Source organism: Typopeltis vanoorti, chromosome 7 (assembly GCF_054136105.1).
Source record: "Typopeltis vanoorti isolate ZY-2024b chromosome 7, IOZ_Tvanoo_1.0, whole genome shotgun sequence".
NCBI lineage: Eukaryota > Metazoa > Arthropoda > Arachnida > Uropygi > Thelyphonidae > Typopeltis > Typopeltis vanoorti.
In genome coordinates, this window is record NC_143555.1 from 17,625,906 (window position 1) to 17,645,038 (window position 19,133).

General features: G+C 35.1%; 2 protein-coding genes across 3 annotated transcripts in view; both read right to left on the reverse strand.

The window, feature by feature from the left end:
* The window catches only part of LOC150104516 (flavin reductase (NADPH)), a 92,747-nt gene extending 74,796 nt beyond the window's left edge, over positions 1-17,951 (reverse strand). The window contains exon 1 of one of the 2 annotated variants that reach the window (XM_090395702.1): positions 17,729-17,951. In XM_090395702.1, the coding sequence (XP_090251828.1) occupies positions 17,729-17,813 (85 nt within the window). In that variant the 5' untranslated portion in view covers positions 17,814-17,951. Of the gene's footprint in view, positions 1-17,535; positions 17,565-17,728 lie in introns of those variants that run through there. The other variant, XM_090395703.1, reaches the window with a different exon arrangement.
* Positions 16,236-17,529, reverse strand: LOC150104517 (methylglutaconyl-CoA hydratase, mitochondrial-like). Its single transcript, XM_090395701.1, has one exon. The coding sequence runs from the start codon at positions 17,493-17,495 to the stop codon at positions 16,584-16,586; it is 912 nt and encodes a 303-aa protein (XP_090251827.1). The 5' UTR covers positions 17,496-17,529; the 3' UTR covers positions 16,236-16,583.
* Positions 17,952-19,133: the final 1,182 nt, after the last annotated feature.

The window sequence follows — 19,133 nt, forward strand, 5'->3', positions numbered from 1 at the left end:
CTTGATGTAATCTCTCAATGCTCGACTGGGGCCATTTCCCTTTCTGCTTATTCATTTTAAAACCCTTTTCAATTCCAACTGTTTCCTCTTGATCCCAGGTCATCCCATTCCTTTCTACACATGCTCTCACCTCCTCTCGGAGCATCCACCTTTATTATGGCCTGATGTAGAAAAGTCTACAGAAAAAGTTAATGAGCTAGTTGGGTTTGAAGCTATAGATTTGGATAATCTTTATGATGAGCTGGTGATTGCTAAGAATCTTTAAAAATAAAATAGGAAGCAAACAGAAGAAAACTTGTCTAGTGAAGAAAAGTGGGTTGGATTGTTCTCCCATTTCAAGAGCCAAAAGATAAATTTGTGTAACCTCTCTCATGTCAAAGAATATATATTCTGCTTTCCTGGTACATCTGCTACAGTTGAAATAATATTTTCAGTGATGAACAATGTGTATTCAGAAGAAAAAAAGTAAAATATTGGAATCAACTGTTAAAAGTTTGTTGTATTGTAAAATTAAGATTGAACTCACCTGCACACTGTTCTATGGCAAGATAATAATAATAAAAAAAAATAAAATAAAAAATTTTAAAGAACGTTGACTCGAGCGATAAATATGAGTGGTATACTACAGCTCAGAAGGAATAAAGACAGTGGATAAAAATATTACGAACATTGTTTAAAATAATCATTAATCTCATCAACATTCATAGACTGAAAACTATTTTTAAGGTTTAACAGTTTTATTCCAAAAAACAAAACAGACATTTAAAACATACATAATTAATAAAATACCTTTACTTTTTTTTAAGTTACCAATAAACCTGTTTTGTTTGCTTTTCTTGGAAGCACCATGCTTAAATGTACAATTATTCTGATGCCAATTAAACAATTTAAAGTTAAAAGTCAATATTAATATATTTGTCATACCAGTTATTGTCTTGTATAGAAGCGTCCCAGTTTGGGAAAATCAAAACATGGTCAACTAATAAATAGGTGACTTCTTCTTTCTCAATCCTGATGTCCATCTCTGCACATCATGACACTGATGTGATATAAGTTCTTGTACCTCTCCTGTGTTTTGGCAAATACTTTGTCGTGTTAGCTTGTATCTCACACCAGACAGCCTCAAAAGCAGTTTTCTCTTTTACTGAGTTTTACTGCAACTCAGTAATATATATATAAATGATATAAACCTCATAGGTCCATTAACCTTAAGCTGTGCACACAATCCCATTCTTATTTACTGCGTTAGAGACTCAAGTCTGCATTTTCTCATCGATCATACACCTATTTGCTTTATCGCTAGTTGCATGCACCCTCACACCTACTTCCTCCCTAACAATTCTAGTTTCCCTGGTTTTACACATAACCTGCTATAGTAAGCAGCCCATTTTGTAGACTGCTAACAATGAAATCCAATTAAATACAAACTTTATAAATGCTTATTTAACTCTTTTTGGCTATGAAACTCATTCCATACATCAAGAAACTGCATTCCATTGCTCAACTACACACTGAGTCATTTGCAATTATTGCTCTTCTTTGCAATTCACCTATATCATACCATGGCAACAACAGACTCGCAATCTGTACACTCACTCTTCTCTTTTGATACAGTCAGTAACTCTTTCATGTTCTCCTTCATACCATACTTTTCTCCTTTCAGATCATCTGTACCTGCCAAAACAATCAACTCTTTCACTTTATCATTTGCATACTAATAGTATCACTAACATCATTAATCATGGCAACTGGAAAACATGATTTTGTCATTCCCTGACAAAGAACTCCTCTTAAGATAGAATCTCATATATAGAATATCCCAGAGAATAGAATTATCATTCTATTCTCTGGCATTCTTTGATGAGCATTCCTTTCTCTTGGTTTCTACCTCTTTTTTTCTTTCTTTCCTAAGCAGCCTACATGTACTACATGTATCATATACACCATTCATGCTTTTATTTGCACCTACACTAGCATCCTTCAATCTCTCAAACCCCAAATACTCTGATCACTGTCTTATATTCATACTTACTTCATATAATCTCAATTTTTTGGAACCTTCTCATTTTATTTACCATTAGACTTCTGACAGCCAAGCTTTCATTTGTTTTTCTCATTCCAGTGACACTCTCTCACATTTCCTTTTGAAGTTTTTATATTGAAACATCCTGTCTCCTTTCACTGTCTTGATCCGAGTCCTCAAATCTTTCCTTTTTTCCACTGAATGATGAGTGGATAATGCAGGGCTAGAAAGAAACATTATGCAATCCTCATGGGTTTAGAATCCACAGTAAAATTGTGTGGATTATTACTGCTGATAGGGAATGAACCATTAACCACTGCACTCTTCTACAAACACTCCTCTGTAGGCAAGGAATGATTTCTGTCCTTGCTTTCCTAATTGCATTGAATATAATCTAAGAGGTGAAGGAAATTGCAATGCCAACACTGAAAGCATTGTCTTGAAATGTAGATTGATAGAAGAAAAATCCACTGCAGATATCTGATCGTTACTTGGCCCAGTGTTAGCAAGCTATTATTATCACTATTACTACTATTATCTTGGTATTGAGCAGGCCTACACAACTTGTCTTTGAGGGCCAAACCCAACTTGGACCACCTGACCAAGGGCCAGATCACCACGGACCTTGAATCTTAGATTAGTCCACTGCAGCTAAACTTAAGTAAATTTGTTAGTAGGTCTACAGTAAATACTAATTAATATGCATATTTAAATTTTTTAGTTACAATTAAAATTATAATCAAAATTATTTACAAACAGATGTAGCTGCAAAATTTCTCAACAAAAACCACTTAAACATAAACACAAAGTTTATTAATAATTTCACTGAGAATATCACACTTATTCTCAGTGAAATATCAGTGTTTGAATGTCATAATGTGACACATTGCATTTCTTTGTTGCCACTATTTTATTAAAGTTTGGTGTCATGTTTGAAGTGGCCATTCTTAATATGGTCTCCAAATTGATATCACTTAAGGATGAATGCTGTTTGGTTTTGTTCAAGTTCATGACCAAAAATGTTTGTTCACAAGTATATGTGCTCCCAAACATACAAAATACTTGGTAGGCAGTATTCGACAAACTTTTAAATTTATCCTGATCCAGAATAGAATAAAACTATTGTAAAGTACTTTCCCTATGCTTGACCCGATAGTTTTCAGAACACTGGAGATCAATAACTTCTATCTGGAGTTCGACAGGTAGATTTCCTGCTTCAACAGAAAATGGATCCTCAATCACTTTTATGCAGACTTCGTCTTCATTACTCAATGGAATTATTTTCTGAAACTCCTCACTTAGAAGTGATATGTGCTTCTTATATTTTCCACCTGCCACTGAATGATATTCTGATGGAATATTCTGTCGACAAGTTAAGAAATGTGACATATCCCCCCTTAGCAAGTTGATTTTCAAACAAACTTAATTTCATTTTTAATGGCTTTATAAGAGACATTAATGAAAAACAAACATATTATTTCCTTGAAGCTGTAAGCTAAGGTCATTCAAGTGATCCAAAATGTCACACAAGAAAAATAAATCTTGATGCCATTCTTCATCCATTATTTCTGGGCATTTTTCCATATCTTCTTGAGATTCCAAAAATTCAACTAATTCATTTTTTAGAGCGACAAAGCATGACAAACCTTTACCATGGCTCAACCAATGTTCATCAGTTTGGTATGGTAGATCTCCGTACATATCCCCCTTAGCAAGTTGATTTTCAAACAAACTTAATTTCATTTTAATGGCTTTATAAGAGACATTAACTGAAAAACAAACATATTATTTCCTTGAAGCTGTAAGTTAAGGTCAATCAAGTGACCCAAAATGTCACACAAGAAAAATAAATCTTGATTCCATTCTATCTTAGCATAATTCTGTTTTAAAGAAATCTAAATGTTAAATACAGCTTCTCTACAGGGCAGTCAGTAGTCATAATCCTTTGGATGAAAATGCATCAGTCTGAATCCAGTCAAGGACATGTGAACATTTATAACTTAAAAAAAAAATGCTTAAGGGTCAAAGCTGTATAACTGAGAGGAGACCTCCACATAGCCTTTAAAGGAATGCGGAGAACCGACCAGGGCTTCTGACCTAATGTCCAATCCTCACCTTCTCGTGGTGCACCCTGTTGGGTATCTACTTTGATACTGAACGAACGAGGATGGGCTGGCAATTTGGGATTTAGCCGACCAAATTGTATTCTTATTGGTTAAACCAAAATAAAAAATGATGGTACAACATGACAAAATAATTTCATGCCGGCTGGGGCGTCGCCCGGTTAAACAAGGCCCCCCCGTTGTTTTTGCCAGGGAAACAGGGCGAACAGCGAAAAGTCAGCTACTGGAACAAATCTGAAAACAAACCCCAACTCAACATTACCAGAGTTAAAAATTGGTACTATCAATGTAAGAAGCCTGAATGGCAAAGAAATGGAGCTAGCTGAGGAATTAGATAAGTACCAGATCGACATAATAGGGGTGACTGAAACAAAAAAAGATCAAAACTGGTGAGATCTTTCTGAGCAATAAATATAAAATGTTATATTCAGGCAATGACAATCAAGGAATAGAAGGAGTAGCCATAGTATTCAACACAAAATACGAGGCTAATCTTCTTGAATGGCAGTCAGTCTCAAGTAGAGTAATGTGGGCAAATATGAGAATGGGGAACTGGACAATGAGACTTATTTGTGCCTATGGTCCCACAGAAGGTTCTACTAAGGTAGAAGTGGAGGAATTTTCTGACGCTTTAGAAAAAGCAAATGACACATTGAAAAAGGAAAAGTTGATCCTTGTTGGGGATCTAAATAGCAGAGTAGGAAATGATTGTGAGACATACAAAAATATTTTGGGAAAATTTGGAGAAAAGAGCAAAGCTAATAATAATGGCAAATATCTGTTGGATTTCTGCTCAGGACATGGACTGGTTATTATTAACACCATGTTCCAACATAAAAATGTGCACAAATTCACATGGAGAGAAGAGGCAAGGAATAAGAAAAGACTCACTGACTATGTTATTGTTGATAGTGATGTTTTCTCCCTGGTGCAGGACACCAGAGTGTACAGAGGATTTGAAATTGGAAGTGATTACTATTTAGTCTTGAGCAGGAAAAAATTGAATTTCATATTGAAAAGAATAACATGCAAGAAAGTTTTAAAGCGAATAAAAGTTGAACAGCTCTCAGATGTGAACTGTAGACTAAAATACAGAAAGATTATTGAAAAGAAAATGAAAGAGTTTGAGAACAGGAATCAAACCTTGGAGATTCAGTGGCAAACTCTGAAGAAAACATTGATTGATTCTGCCAGAGAGGCATGTGGTGAGGTTGTGTGCAAGGATAAAAAAATCAGAACTCCCTGGTGGACACAGGAAGTTAAAGCAGCAGTGAAGGAAAAGAAGAAAACATATCAAAAGTTCCTGGCAAATAAGTCAGCTTTTACTCTTACAGAATACAGAGACAATGTAAGAAAGCTAAACAGTGTGTAAAACTAGCTAAACAAAAGTCATGGGAGGACTTTGGCAAGAATATAGAAAATAAATATCAAGAAGGTGGCAAAATATTCTGGAGGTTGTTGAAGAAGCTTAGGAATGGATGAAAGAGTGCTGTAAAAGGAGTTAGAGATGGTAAAGGTGACATGAAAACAGGAGAAAAAGAAATCCTTGAAGTATGGAGTAATTACCTTGAAAAACTGCTAAATGAAATAAGCAGTGATAACAGCAAAGTGATAAAAAACACTGACCAGGCATGCAGTCAGGAATACATATCCATACTTGAAGTAGAAAAAGCCATCAAAGGCTTGAAATGTGGAAATGCAGCAGCAGTAGATGATATTCGACCAGAAATGCTGAAGTATGGTGGTATAAAAGTCTTACAGTGGCTGCACTGCATAGTTCAGAAAGCCTGGACAGAGGGACGAATTCCCGATGATTGGAGTAGAGCTCTCATAGTACCCATACATAAAAAGGGAAATAAAACTGAATGTGAGAATTACAGAGGTATTTCCCTTCTGAGTGTTCCTGGCAAGATCTATGCAAGTATACTAGAGAAACGGTTTGAGAAGAATTGTGGAAGAAAAGCTTGGTGAAGAACAAGCTGGATTCAGGCCAAATAGAGGCTGTCAGGATCAGATCTTCCCTTTACGACAAATAGTCGAGAAAGCATGGGAATATAACAAAGATCTGTATTTAAGTTTTGTCGATTTGGAAAAGGCATATGACAAGGTGCCAAGAGAGAAGCTATTCAAAACGCTGCAGTTATATGGTGTCAATGGGGCATTATATCAAGCAATACTTAGTCTTTATTTGAGTTGTGAGTCAGCAGTTAGAATTGAAGGAAGTACAGGAAGATGGTTTAATGTTAAATCTGGTGTGAGACAAGGATGTACATTATCCCCTCTGTTATTCATTATCTATATGGATCACATTATGAAGGAAAGTGGTATTAAACCTGATATCAAAATTGGAGATGTTAATGTCAGCTCTTTGGTTTATGCGGATGATGTCATACTTCTAAATAAATCCGCTACAAGTTTGCAAGATTCTCTGATTAAATTGAATAGCTGTTGTAATAGATATGGTATGAAGGTCAGCAATAAAAAGACAAAGACAATGAAAATAGGCAGAATCATTGAAAATGTCAACTGTGTTGTGAATGGAGAACCTGTGTAACAAGTAAAACATTTCAGCTACTTAGGCACAATTTTTACTGAAGATGGTAAACTAAATATAGAAATAGACAACAGAATCAGCAAAGCTGGTATGGTGGGAAGTCAATTGAATAAATTCATATGGAATAAGAAAGAAATTAGTCGGAACACTAAATTAGCTGTATACAAGACTGTGTTCAAACCAATTTTAACTTATGGATCTGAGAGCTGGGTCAGAAGTAAAACACTTGACCAAAGACTAGAGACCGCAGATATGAGAGTCCTGAGAAAGATTAGGGGCGTGAACAGATGGCATCAATTGCAATATCATATTAAAAATGAGGATATTAGGAAAGAACTTGACATTCTCAGCAATCAGGAATGCGTTAGCAGAGCTAATCTCAGGTGATATGGTCACTTAAATAGAATGGGAGAGGAAAGATTAGCAAAACAAGTGTTCTCTGCCAGGTTGGCAGCAAAACGACCCAGAGGAAGACCAAGATATAGGTGGATTGATACGGTACAAAGTGCCTTAGATGATAGAAATATAAGATCTGATAATGTTGGAGTCTTGACAAGTAACAGACTGATTTGGAGGAAAATTGTAGATAGGAAGTTAGTAATGATGTAATTTTTTCATGTAGTACTGTCATATCCTGTACACCCCTTGAGGGTACATGGCAGGAATTTGATGATGATGAATTTTTTAGAGCGACAAAGTGTGACAAACCTTTACCGTGGTTCAACCAACGTTGGTTGAACCACGGTAAAGGTACGTACTCGGCATCATGTTCTTCTAGAAATGCCTGAAAAATTCTGTGTTTCAAACCCCGAGTTCGAATATAGTTGATCAGAGCAAATACTACTTTAATCACATGATCAAACTGCAAAACCTTTGAACATAACACCTGCTGATGAATTAGGCAGTGAAATTTTGTCAATGGTTTACCTGCATACTATTCAATAAATTTGGAAGCACCAACATTTTTTCCACATATAGATCGGGCACCATCAGTGCAAACTGCTATAAATTCTTGAAATTTAAGGATAGTTTTTTCAGTTACATACATCTTTACATTTTCTGCGATCTGCTTTCCTGTTGATCTTCCTTTCATTGAACACAAACTAGCAAGCACCTCTGTCACCTCAAAATTCTTATTAACGCCTCTTACATAAATTAAAAGCTGTGCAGTATCTTTCACGTCAGTACTTTCATCCATAGCAAGCAAATAATAGACAAATTCACTAGCCAATTTTTGTAGGTTATCTTTAAGATCCTCAGCAATATCAGCCACCCTACACTGAACAGTCATATGGGACAAACTGATATTTTCAAAATTATTTTTCTTATCAGGACACAATTTGGAAATGGCAATCATCAGACATAGGTGCCGGGGGGGGGCATAGCCCTCCCTAGTATACATATATAGATCAGTACAGGCTTGAATCTTAATGACAACTAGACAAACTCCTTCTGCGCCTTTTTTTGCAGTTGGTTCCCAAGTTAAAAGATCCTTTGCACAGATATGCAAGGTTTACTTCCTGTGCAGAATTTTAACTTTGTAAATCAGAAAAATGGAGTGTGAAGAGGAATAAATAATTCAGAAAAATAAACTACGAAATTCACACTAATTCAGATAATAGCATAGCAGTTGAAAAATTATTTAGGAATACAAGATGTTGGCAGTCTAGGGGTGTATATTCCAGGTATGCAATGCACACCCACGGAATAGCAATATCAATATCACCGATATTATATTTTTGCATTTATTCTAGTCAATGACTCCATTAATTGTTTCTGGCTTTGCATGATTCCTAAAATTAAGCAATATATACTAATGGTTCATGAAGAGGACACTTTTTTTTGAATACGTAAACAATGCATCACGTTTGTATTGATAGTCCGGGTGTGTGCCACAAATACTGACACCTCTGACCCCTTTGAACACATACACAGATAGCACAGCAGGTCAAATTCTTAGTATTCCAGTGGTTTTAAACCATCCAGAAGGTGAAGCAGGGTGTGCATTGAAACAATAGCACCCCAGATTTTGTGGCTATGATTGGTTCTTGTGTCAATCAATCCAACTGAACACTGTCGTTTGTCACGAGTTGTTCTTGTTTTCCGAGTTTCATCTGTTTTACATGCGTTAAGTGTGAACTTTTTTGTGTGAAGTCTATATTGGTGTCCTACACCAATATAGACAAGTTTTTAATATATATATAAATTTCTATAAATAATTTATAATTTTATTTACCCATATTTACAAATGGAAAGCAGTGTTGATTTACTGAATATCCCATTTTCTGTCCCAGCCTCTGCAGATTGTATTCGAAGGAGGTAAGCCTCATCCTCCTCTTCAAAATTTACTATTATATTTACACCTTTAAGTAATTCAAATATACTGTCCAAATATCACATTCTCCTTCATTATTCTTTTCTAATATATCATAAAACAAACACATTGTTCCTCATTCTATGCAAATTTAGTTACAATTAATAAATTAAAGTAATCAAAGTTATCCTACAATTAATTTCATTGGACCAATTAAGATGAGTACTGATGTACTATGCACTCAAAACTTTCATAAATTAATGAGAGTGCAATCATACAGTCAAATTAATTTATGTGAATTTTGTACCATGGGTTGCATAAGCCACATGACAGCACATCCAACGGAAATGGGCACACAGCACAACTGGTGCTCATCCATCCCATTTTGAATAGAAGAGTCCTGTTTTCACAAAAATTGTCCCCAGACTTGCTTTCAGGATGCCAATATGTTATATTTTTCAATATCTGATTTCAAGTATAAAATTCTGTTATATATTTCTTTGGCTTTTTTCTTTCAGTTGAAAAGAATAAGGATTTGAGTCATATTTTTCTTTCACTGATAAATGCCCAACAGTATTTACAATTATTTTTTAAAAAAAGCCACTTTTCACCGTAAGTGAAATTAATGCATTTCTTACACAATCAATATAAAGATTTTGCATCTACAATTCAAAGAACTGAAAGACTAGACACATCAGCATTCAAAGTAAGAGCTCAGAATTAAATTTTTTACTAACAAAATTAAAATAAAACAAAATGAAGAGTATTTACCTGCCACTATTGAAAACTTATTGAATAATAAGTGTGTTTTTGTGATACATTCACATTTAATCTTTATGTAGATGAATTTTCTAATATAGTAATGGAATTAATATAGTAATTGGCTTATTTAATTTATTTACTGACTAAATTTATATTTTTTCAGAAAATGTTTTCTTGCCATTTCAATTCTTTTATTTCCATTTCTGGATTGCATTCTTCATTTAACAAGCATCCAAGATATTTAAATTTTGTCACTCTACTTGTTTCCCATTTAAAGAAGGTGTTGAATTAAGAATTGGTTTCTTGCTCCAAGAAGATTTCAAAGATCCTAAATATTGTCAGCCAGGTAGCATATCGGATGTTACTGATGATTTCTCCATTTACATTAATACCTTCCCTCTTCCTTTTAAGATTTTTTTGAAATATGGCTTCTGAGTATATGTTAAAAAGGAGGCAACAGCACACATCCTTGCCTTACTCCTCGTTTGATGTTAGTGGAGTCTGCAATTATGTCATCAACTTGAACAGGTGTCTTTTGGTTCCAACATAGGTTTTCGATGATCCTAATGCCTTTACCATCTAATCCAATTCATTTTAGTAATTCAATCATTTCAGTATGTTGGAAATTGTCAAGTGCTTTCTTGAAGTCAATGAAGCAAATGAATACTTCCTTGTTTTGATCATACATTTTTGAAATAAGATTTGAGAACAAAAAAGGGTCTCTCTCTCTCTCTCTCATTCCCAAACTGCTTCTAAAGCCAAACTGAGTATCTTCACAACTATAAATACAGGTTATGAACCTAGACAATTTACTACATAAAAAGTTATGTGCTGAAGGAAAAATTGCATTTTGGAATGATCAGAATTTGTTAGTGTTAGAAATTTTCCAACATTTTCATAATACAAACATTTCTTTTAAATATATGAAACCATTTTTTATTTTGACAATGGCTGGTCCATTGCTTCTTTGGTGAATTTATTATGGAGCAAGGAGAAAAACTGATTGTATTTCCATTTACACAGGAGAGTAAATGGTAATCGGAAAATCCTGTCAAAGGAATAAAGTGGGTGATGATTCTCATACATTTGTGAATAAAGCAAAAAAATCTTACTTTCTTTTGAAAAGTGTATAAGAGACAAGAACATGTCAGCTGCATCAGATGCTGCAACAAAATTCCAACAAATTGCTTCAGGTGCAACAAAGGATAAATTTTAAGGTATTGTTATTTTTACTGAAAATTTCATTTTATTATCATTAAAAGAATGTTGTTGTTTTTATTTGCTACTTATCAATCCAACCTTCATTACTTTTTACTAATGAATTAGCTTCTACTACAAACATAATTTACATTAACATAAGTCATAAAGAGTACCTTTTTAAATAACTCATTTAGCTCCAATTTGCATGTTTTTTATAGGCAAAATGGTGAATTTTAGTCACTTGAATTTTTTTTTTTTTTTTTTTTTTTGTGGCAATCTCAAACTCTTTCCCCATCTTGACATTTGATTTTTTTTTTTATTATGGACATCCTATGGTAGGTGTGTGTGATACACATATCCTGATGTGTATTATTATTATTGATGTTTTCATGTTTCTTTTCTTATCATATACAGGGTGTTCGGGATAAATTTGACATATTTATAATTAATTATATTTTTCCGTAAGTTACATGTATTAACACACACTTCTCTTCATTTAAAAGTTTGGACCCTTCTTCATTCATATACAAGATGTCAGAAAGGATGGATAGCTGGAACCCACCTGAATCATGGAAGAGAATAACTTGTATCATGATGATTCGTGCCCGCCATCAAAATAAGGATATTACGACTGCTGCCCAATGCTCCCTGAATACAGTAAAAACAATCAGGCATGAACTAGAGACTTGCAATGGTGACTACGAGGATGTAGCAAGAAGAAAGATCCCTAGCAGACGATCTGATTGCGTTCGTACAGCAGAATTCCTCGCAAATCTGCAGGAACAGGTGTTGAAGAACCCTGGCATTGGAATTCGGGCTTTGTTCGTGGAGTTGCTAACTGTAGTCAAGCCCTGGATAACAAGGGTAGGCAATGGTAGGCCGTATGTATGGCAGCAGGATTCGACCCCTTGCCACACCTCTGGGAAAAGTCAAAAATGGTTGTCTGAAAATTTCTACGACTTCACCAGTCCAAATGTTTGGCCTCCAAACTCCCCAGACCTTAACCCCATGGATTATTTTGTATGGGGCGCAGTTGAAAAAGACACCAACCGCACTTCCAGTAATACAAAAGCCCAGTTAATGGATAAAATTAAAACAGTTTTTGCGGCCCTTCCCAGGGAGACTGTAGCATCAGCTTGTTCGAGGTTCCGAAGCAGAATTGAAGCTGTGATCGATGCTAATGGTGGTTATTTTGAGTAAATCTTGTTGATAGTATTGTAATTAACTCTGCCTGTAATGTTTTTTTGTCAATTCATTAAATTTAATAGATACAAAGAAGATTTTCTTTTTCCTTACGAAACTGTCAAATTTATCCCGAACACCCTGTATGTACGTAACTTTGCTTACAGAAAACATTAAAACTGTTTTGTATATAATAAATTATATACTTGCTTATGTCTGAAAATTGTCAACAGTTCAGAACTGCAGACCCTATGAACTCAATGGTAGCTAGAATCGTGGCTACTAAGGATTTTAAGCCATTGAGGATAAAGTTGCCAACATCTCATATTCCTAAACCCTAATGGTATATTATCGTAATATGCCAGTTAAAGTTTGGTCTACTTCCTTTGGGAATAAAAGTCATCAATGGAGTTCTTTATGATTTTTACAATGCTACACACTTGAGATCAATTGCAAAGTTGCAGCAGCACTGCCAACTTGATATTGCAGCTTATGAAGTTGTATTTACATGAAGAAAGATGCCAGTTTGAATATTTGCTATAGTAAATGCACAAACCATTATGGTGTTACATATGCATGTGATTTTGTTAAACATTTTGTTTCTGTATGAGAATACAGAAACAAAGGTTTTGTTCACTGTTTGTTTCATGTTGTACCTGTATCTCTAACTAGCAATTCCTTTTACCCTATATATAAATTTTTTTTTTTTTTTTGTCATTATACTGACAACTGCAAAACTAAATTTTAATACTGTCAAGAATAATATCATGAAAGCTTATTATAGTTCGCCCACCGTTTGTAGGTCCCTGCTTCGGGTCATTCCAAGAATAGTCGATTCATGCTGAAGGGGAGAAAGAAATGAAGGACGTCCGAATTGGTCGCTAACACGCGAAATCACGTGCTTTATAGGTAAAATTTTCCAACTGTTTGGAAAATTACAAACAACATAGTTAACTACAATAATCATAAAAGAGAAGTTAATTTTTCGACTGGTAATAATAAACAACTCATCCCACTATACAGACTGATTACCTATTATCAGAATGGATTCTCCTTTTTCTGAGTTGGGCAGAAGTGTCGAGGGGTCTATAATCGGTGGGCGAACTATACTGATAAAATATTCTGACACCTGAGGTATGAAATATGATTTGCAACAATTTTCTTTCTTTCGTTTTCTTATTTTTCTCAATAATTGAGTTTTGCTTACTCAAGACTTACAGAACACTCTGATGTGCGAAGATGCACCACAACTATTTTTTTTATAATTCATTATAAAAAAAGCATACATAGTAAGCATATGTTTGGAATTACAACCAAACTAACTAAAGTTGCAAAGCAAGTGTTATGTCTTATATATTTTTTTTTTTCAGTTGGTTTACTTGCTTTGTGATATCAAAAACTCTTGAGCCTCCTCTGTGATGCTAATTGCTGTTAAATCTAAAAGTTCACCAGAGATCAGATCCTTTGCTTTAGACAGATCATAGAAAAATATAAAGAATTCAGACTCTCTCTTGTGTTTCTTAGATTACTCTAAAGCTTTTGACTCTGTTGAGCAAGTGAAACTGTAGGAAGTAATGACAAGAATGGTTTTCCTCAACACACTATCAGGTTGAGGAATTTATACAGGGAGCAAGAAGCCACGGTAAGAACAGGTGTTGGATTGACTAACTGGCTTCAAGTTGGAAAAGGAGTTAGGGAAGGATGTTTACTTTCTCCTCACTTGTTTAGTATATATGCAGAGGGCATCATGTGTGAAGCATTGGGATATGCTCAAGACAGGAATTAGGATAGGTGGTAGATTGGTCAGTAATCTAAGGTATGCTGATACTGTACTCCTCTGTAATAAGAAGTAAGAACTAGGCCAAATTCTTGATAAAGTTAACAAGATCAGTAATAACAGAGGACTTCAGCTCAATCCTAACAAGATAAACATTATGGTTCTCAAAGGAAATACAAACAGGGAAGCTCTTGAGAAAAGTGCACCTTAATGGAGAAAGAATTGAGGAAGTCAGCAAGTTTGAATACCTGGGATCCATTATTTATGTGAAGAATTGCTGTTCAGAAGATGTCAGAAAAAGGTTAGGAATGGCTAAAACAACAGCCAGAGACCTGTCTAAAATCTGGAAGGATGGATCTATCTCCATGGGAACAAAGTTGAGGATTTTGCAGTTGTTTTTCCAACAGCGACTTATGGATGTGAAAATTGGAACCTAAAGTAGTCAAATAAGAAACGGATATCTGTTACAGAAGGCTGTTGAGGATATCATATTCTGAAAGACGTACAAATGAATGGGTGTTAGAAAAGATCAGTAGAACTTTAAGGCTCTTTAAGGATATTGACAGAAGAAAGTTAAAATATTTTGGACACATAGAAAGGATGGAAGGGGGACTTCTCAGAACAGTAACAGAAGGTTAAGTTCCTGGAAAAAGAGGCAGGGGTAAACCATCAATGAGATAGATGAATGGTGTGTGTAGTGACTGATCTTCAGAGAGTTGAGGCCGCCAGAAAAACAAACAACAGGACTACATGGAGAGGCCTGGTGTGGCATATTACCGAGCATTGGAGTAACCATATGGCATATAGATGACCATTGAACATATAGATAGATGCAACATTCACCAACATCCACAGGTTGAAAACAAAAGCGATATTTGCTCAGCTAAGAATCCAGTTAACCTGACTTAATACTGTTACAGCCAAGTTAACTGGCTTCAATAACTTAATTCTGATAAGATCATGCTATCAGATGATGGATATGAGGCTATGCCTTATACCTACCATCTTTTACACAATCAAATGTGCATGTTCTGTTTTGTGTGATGAAGACAAAAAAAAAAAATGAGTGCAATATATATTATGAAAACTTCTGTTATTTATGTTAATTTAAATAAAACTTCACAAATTTGAGGGTGGGCTGAAAAGTTGTGATAATCACCATGAAGAAATTGCTACATTATTCTACATATTCTCCATGAAGTGTTATACATTTGTTACAATGGCTGCATCATCTGCAATCCTCTGAGAAAAGTCTTTCCCTTGTTGGGTTTCATGAGCAGTATGAGCAGATGCCTTGTCCTGCAAAAGTAACATGCCTCTGATCAGTTCCTCATGGCATTTTTCCTTCAGAGCTGTTGGATAAATTGCTGTTGTAACAGTTTCATCTTTTTGAGGTACTTGGTAAGGATTACACCATCCACATCCCAAATGACAATGACAAGAACCTTCCCTGATGACTTTTGGGTTTGGAACTTCCTTGGCCATTGAGAACCTTTGTGTCTCCACTCCACTGACTGTTGTTTGGTCTCCGAGTCATAGTGAAGCCATGTTACATCAACAGTCAAAATACGCCAAAAAATTTGCAATTGATTTCTCAAAATGACCCAAAATCCCTTGTCCCACTTGTGGGTCCACAAATGTTTGAATGTCAGCTCCTCCTCATAACAGCAATGTTTATAATTCTAATGATTAATCAAAAGTAAGTAAGAGATATACATTGTATATCCAAAATTAATCAACGGCAGGATTTAAACTCGGTTCTTTGTCCACACTATAAATTCAAATAGCAGTGTGTGCCTTTGTAAATAATTATTCAGTGTGATACAGTAGTTATAATTATTAACTACATATCAACAAGGATAAACGTGCTGGCCTCTGCTTTTCACTAACATGCTGGCATAATTTAATCAACAGTGGGCTTGTTTTGAAATATGAAATACACATGAAATGCTTGTTATTTGTGTATGTGCTATATCTTTGGCTGGTTTTTCAATTTTGCAGGAGGAAAATTTGAAAGATCCATAGGGTACCTATTACTTCCCTTTTGATGCAAAGCCCTTAGAACAATTCTCATATTTGTAAGAGGCAGAATTATTGTTCCTGGCTCAGTTCACAAGAGAATGACTTATAATTTACAATCACATTTGCTTCTGGAGCTGAAATATGAAATTGTCCAACTGCCTGCAACTTTGATTATTGCCATTCTTTATATATTTTGAAACCATTGATAATAACCCAGAACTGATGATCTTGGGTCAAAAAAAATGCAAGATTAACCCCCCCCCACACACACACACCCATTAGCAATATCAATACTGTTTAATCCATATCAATAAGCAATTCTTTGAACAGACCAAATTTAACAGCTAACATTTGTTACTGCAGTACTGTTTATTGCATTACAAAACTAAATATTTTATGCAACCATTTATAAAAAAGCCTTCACTTATTGTTTGCAATATGTTCCATTTCAGACATTATACTGGATAAACAGATGAAATGGGAGGGAAATAACATAGGCTAATTGTTGATAAATGTCTAATAATATTCTGTAAAATAAAAATGGGGGGGTCACAAAAACTAATCAGATGCTCTGTTGTGGATTCTTAAACAGTCTCATTACATTTTTAAAATGTATCATAAGTCTATTAAGCACCCTTATAATTTGGAATTCGTTTCTCTGCAAACGCCTTAAGTCCTTCAATACGATCTTCAGTTGGTATAACTTGGGAATAACATGCTTGTTCATAAACTAGCCCACTATTAATATCAACTTCGCTTCCAGTATTAATGGCTTTTTTTGCCATCCTTACAGCTATTGGTCCATTTGGAATAATTTCTTTTGCCAAACTGAGTGACTTCTGAAATGCAGCATCTCCATCTGCATTCTGGTCCACAAAATGATTGACAAGACCAATTCTATGAGCTTCTATACCATCAATAATTCGTCCAGTGAATATCAATTCCTTAGCCAGAGCACAACCAATAATACGAGGCAGCCGTTGTGTTCCTCCTCCGCCTGGAATTATTGCTAGTTTAGTTTCTACCAGTCCCATCTTAGCTGTGGAAGAAGCTATCCGAATATCACAGGCTAACGCTAGTTCCAACCCACCCCCAAGAGCGATACCATCCAGAGAAGCAATAGTTGGCATTGGCAGATCTTGGACTTCTTGCAGAAATTGCCTAACTTGATTAACAAGTGGTCCAACTTCAGTTTCCGCAATTTTTCTTCTTTCTTTTAGGTCCGCACCAGCAGAAAAGACACGAGGTACTGTACTGTGTAGGATAAGGACTCTGATGTTATTATCGCATTTCAGATTTCCTAAGCGATCACGAAACTGTTCTAACAAGCTTCTGCTAAACGCATTTTTCGCGGAAGGCCTGTTAAGACCTAGTAAAGCAATACCTTTTTCTTCACCTTCCATTACCCGAAAAGTAATTTCATCCGTGTATGAAACTGAAGCAACACCGCTATAAGAGTGACACAAAAAACCATTAAATCGCGAGAAATACTGCAAATAGGTATGTTTAAACATGCCTTGGAAAATTGGGGAAAGCATTTCTATATAAAATTCAGAAAAAGGAATAACTAAACTCTACCCCAAATCTTTGATAACATCCAACCTGTGATCTTTCAGTAGCGCCATCTATTGAGTAAGGCAACTAATGTATCACATTAAGAAATAAAGATAAAAAGAAATAATCCTTTCTTTAAATTAAAATTAATACAATATTAAAAACTGTCTTTTCTTTAAATGGAAATTGACATACTTAGTGCTCTTATTAGCCTTACCAGATTCTAGGGCCTTTTTTACAGTAACTAATCCGGTATTTCCTGAAGCACCGAATATAACAATTTTTTTTAATGAGCTGCTCATTGTCTCAAAATAATTACACCTAAGATGTAATATGTCTCTATGTGAACATGTGATAATGGCAGAAATTAAAACTATACCTAACTATAGCATTAACGTCTCTATACCATTGTGTAATGGACTAATATGTACCTGCCAGGTTTGCCGTACTGAACGCGCAGTATATTTTTATTTTGTCTACTTGCGCGCATGACGTCACCGTCGAATGACTGACGGGGAAAATGAGTTTCTTGTGTGTCTAAATTCCAGAATTATTTTAACAACGTGTTAAATAAATATAGCAATCCCTCGATCAATGCGCCACCGATTAGTATAAGACTCAAAATTTAGAGCCTTAGATTACTGCGTTTTCGATTAGTGTGTCATTTTTTTTCGATACAAAATTCGATTACTGCTCCTATATACATCTTAAAAATAAATGTTACAGATTTTAAAAATTTTCGATCTATACATTTTTTATGGCTAACTATATTAAAAATTCACTCACTAGGATTAAATAAATTAGTTACCGATTTCAGACATTTTATAAACTTATTTTTTAATGGCATACTACACTATATCCATGTACACTATGTTCCAAATTTACCGCCAAAATTTATGTCATCTGCTTTACATAGCATTTCTAAAAAAAAATAGACGTGTGAAAATGATTCGAAAAGTAATCTGATTGGAGGAAAAACTTGAAATAATAAAGAAAAATTAACAAGGCGAGTCCAGAGCAAAGATAGGACAAGAACACAATAATGGGTGAATCAACTGCTGAATAGAAAGAGAAAGGTAAGTCTGCTTCAAGTTCATCATGCATGCACTCGAAATCAAAGTATTATCATGATTGAATTAGAGAGACTTCTTTTTAATGGATCGAAGATTGCAACCAAAAACGGATCCCGCTAAACACTGGCTTTATTAAGTCAAAAACATTGTCTATTTGTAACCTGGAAAGAAAGGGCTATCAATGATATAAAAGAAGAAGAAGAATTCCACGTCAGTGCTGAGTGATTTGAGCGTTTTAAAAAGAGAAATAGCCTATATAATAGGCCGCGGGGTTTACAAAATAACCAAAAGGCCGCGGGTTCGAATCCCGCAGTGAGTGTAGATGTTGTGATTGTCCTTTAAAGTACTAGTGGTGGTATTCGGCGATAAATGGCGTTGGTGTTAGATGATGAAGGTTGGTGGAGCAGTGAGACAAAGAGTTGTAGAGTAGATGCCCTCATTCGACGAGTCTTTTGACTCCCTGGAGGTGTGATGTAATAATAATAATAATAATAATGTTCCAATCACAAACGAAGCTGCAACTCCGGATAAGGAGATATCCAGAGATTT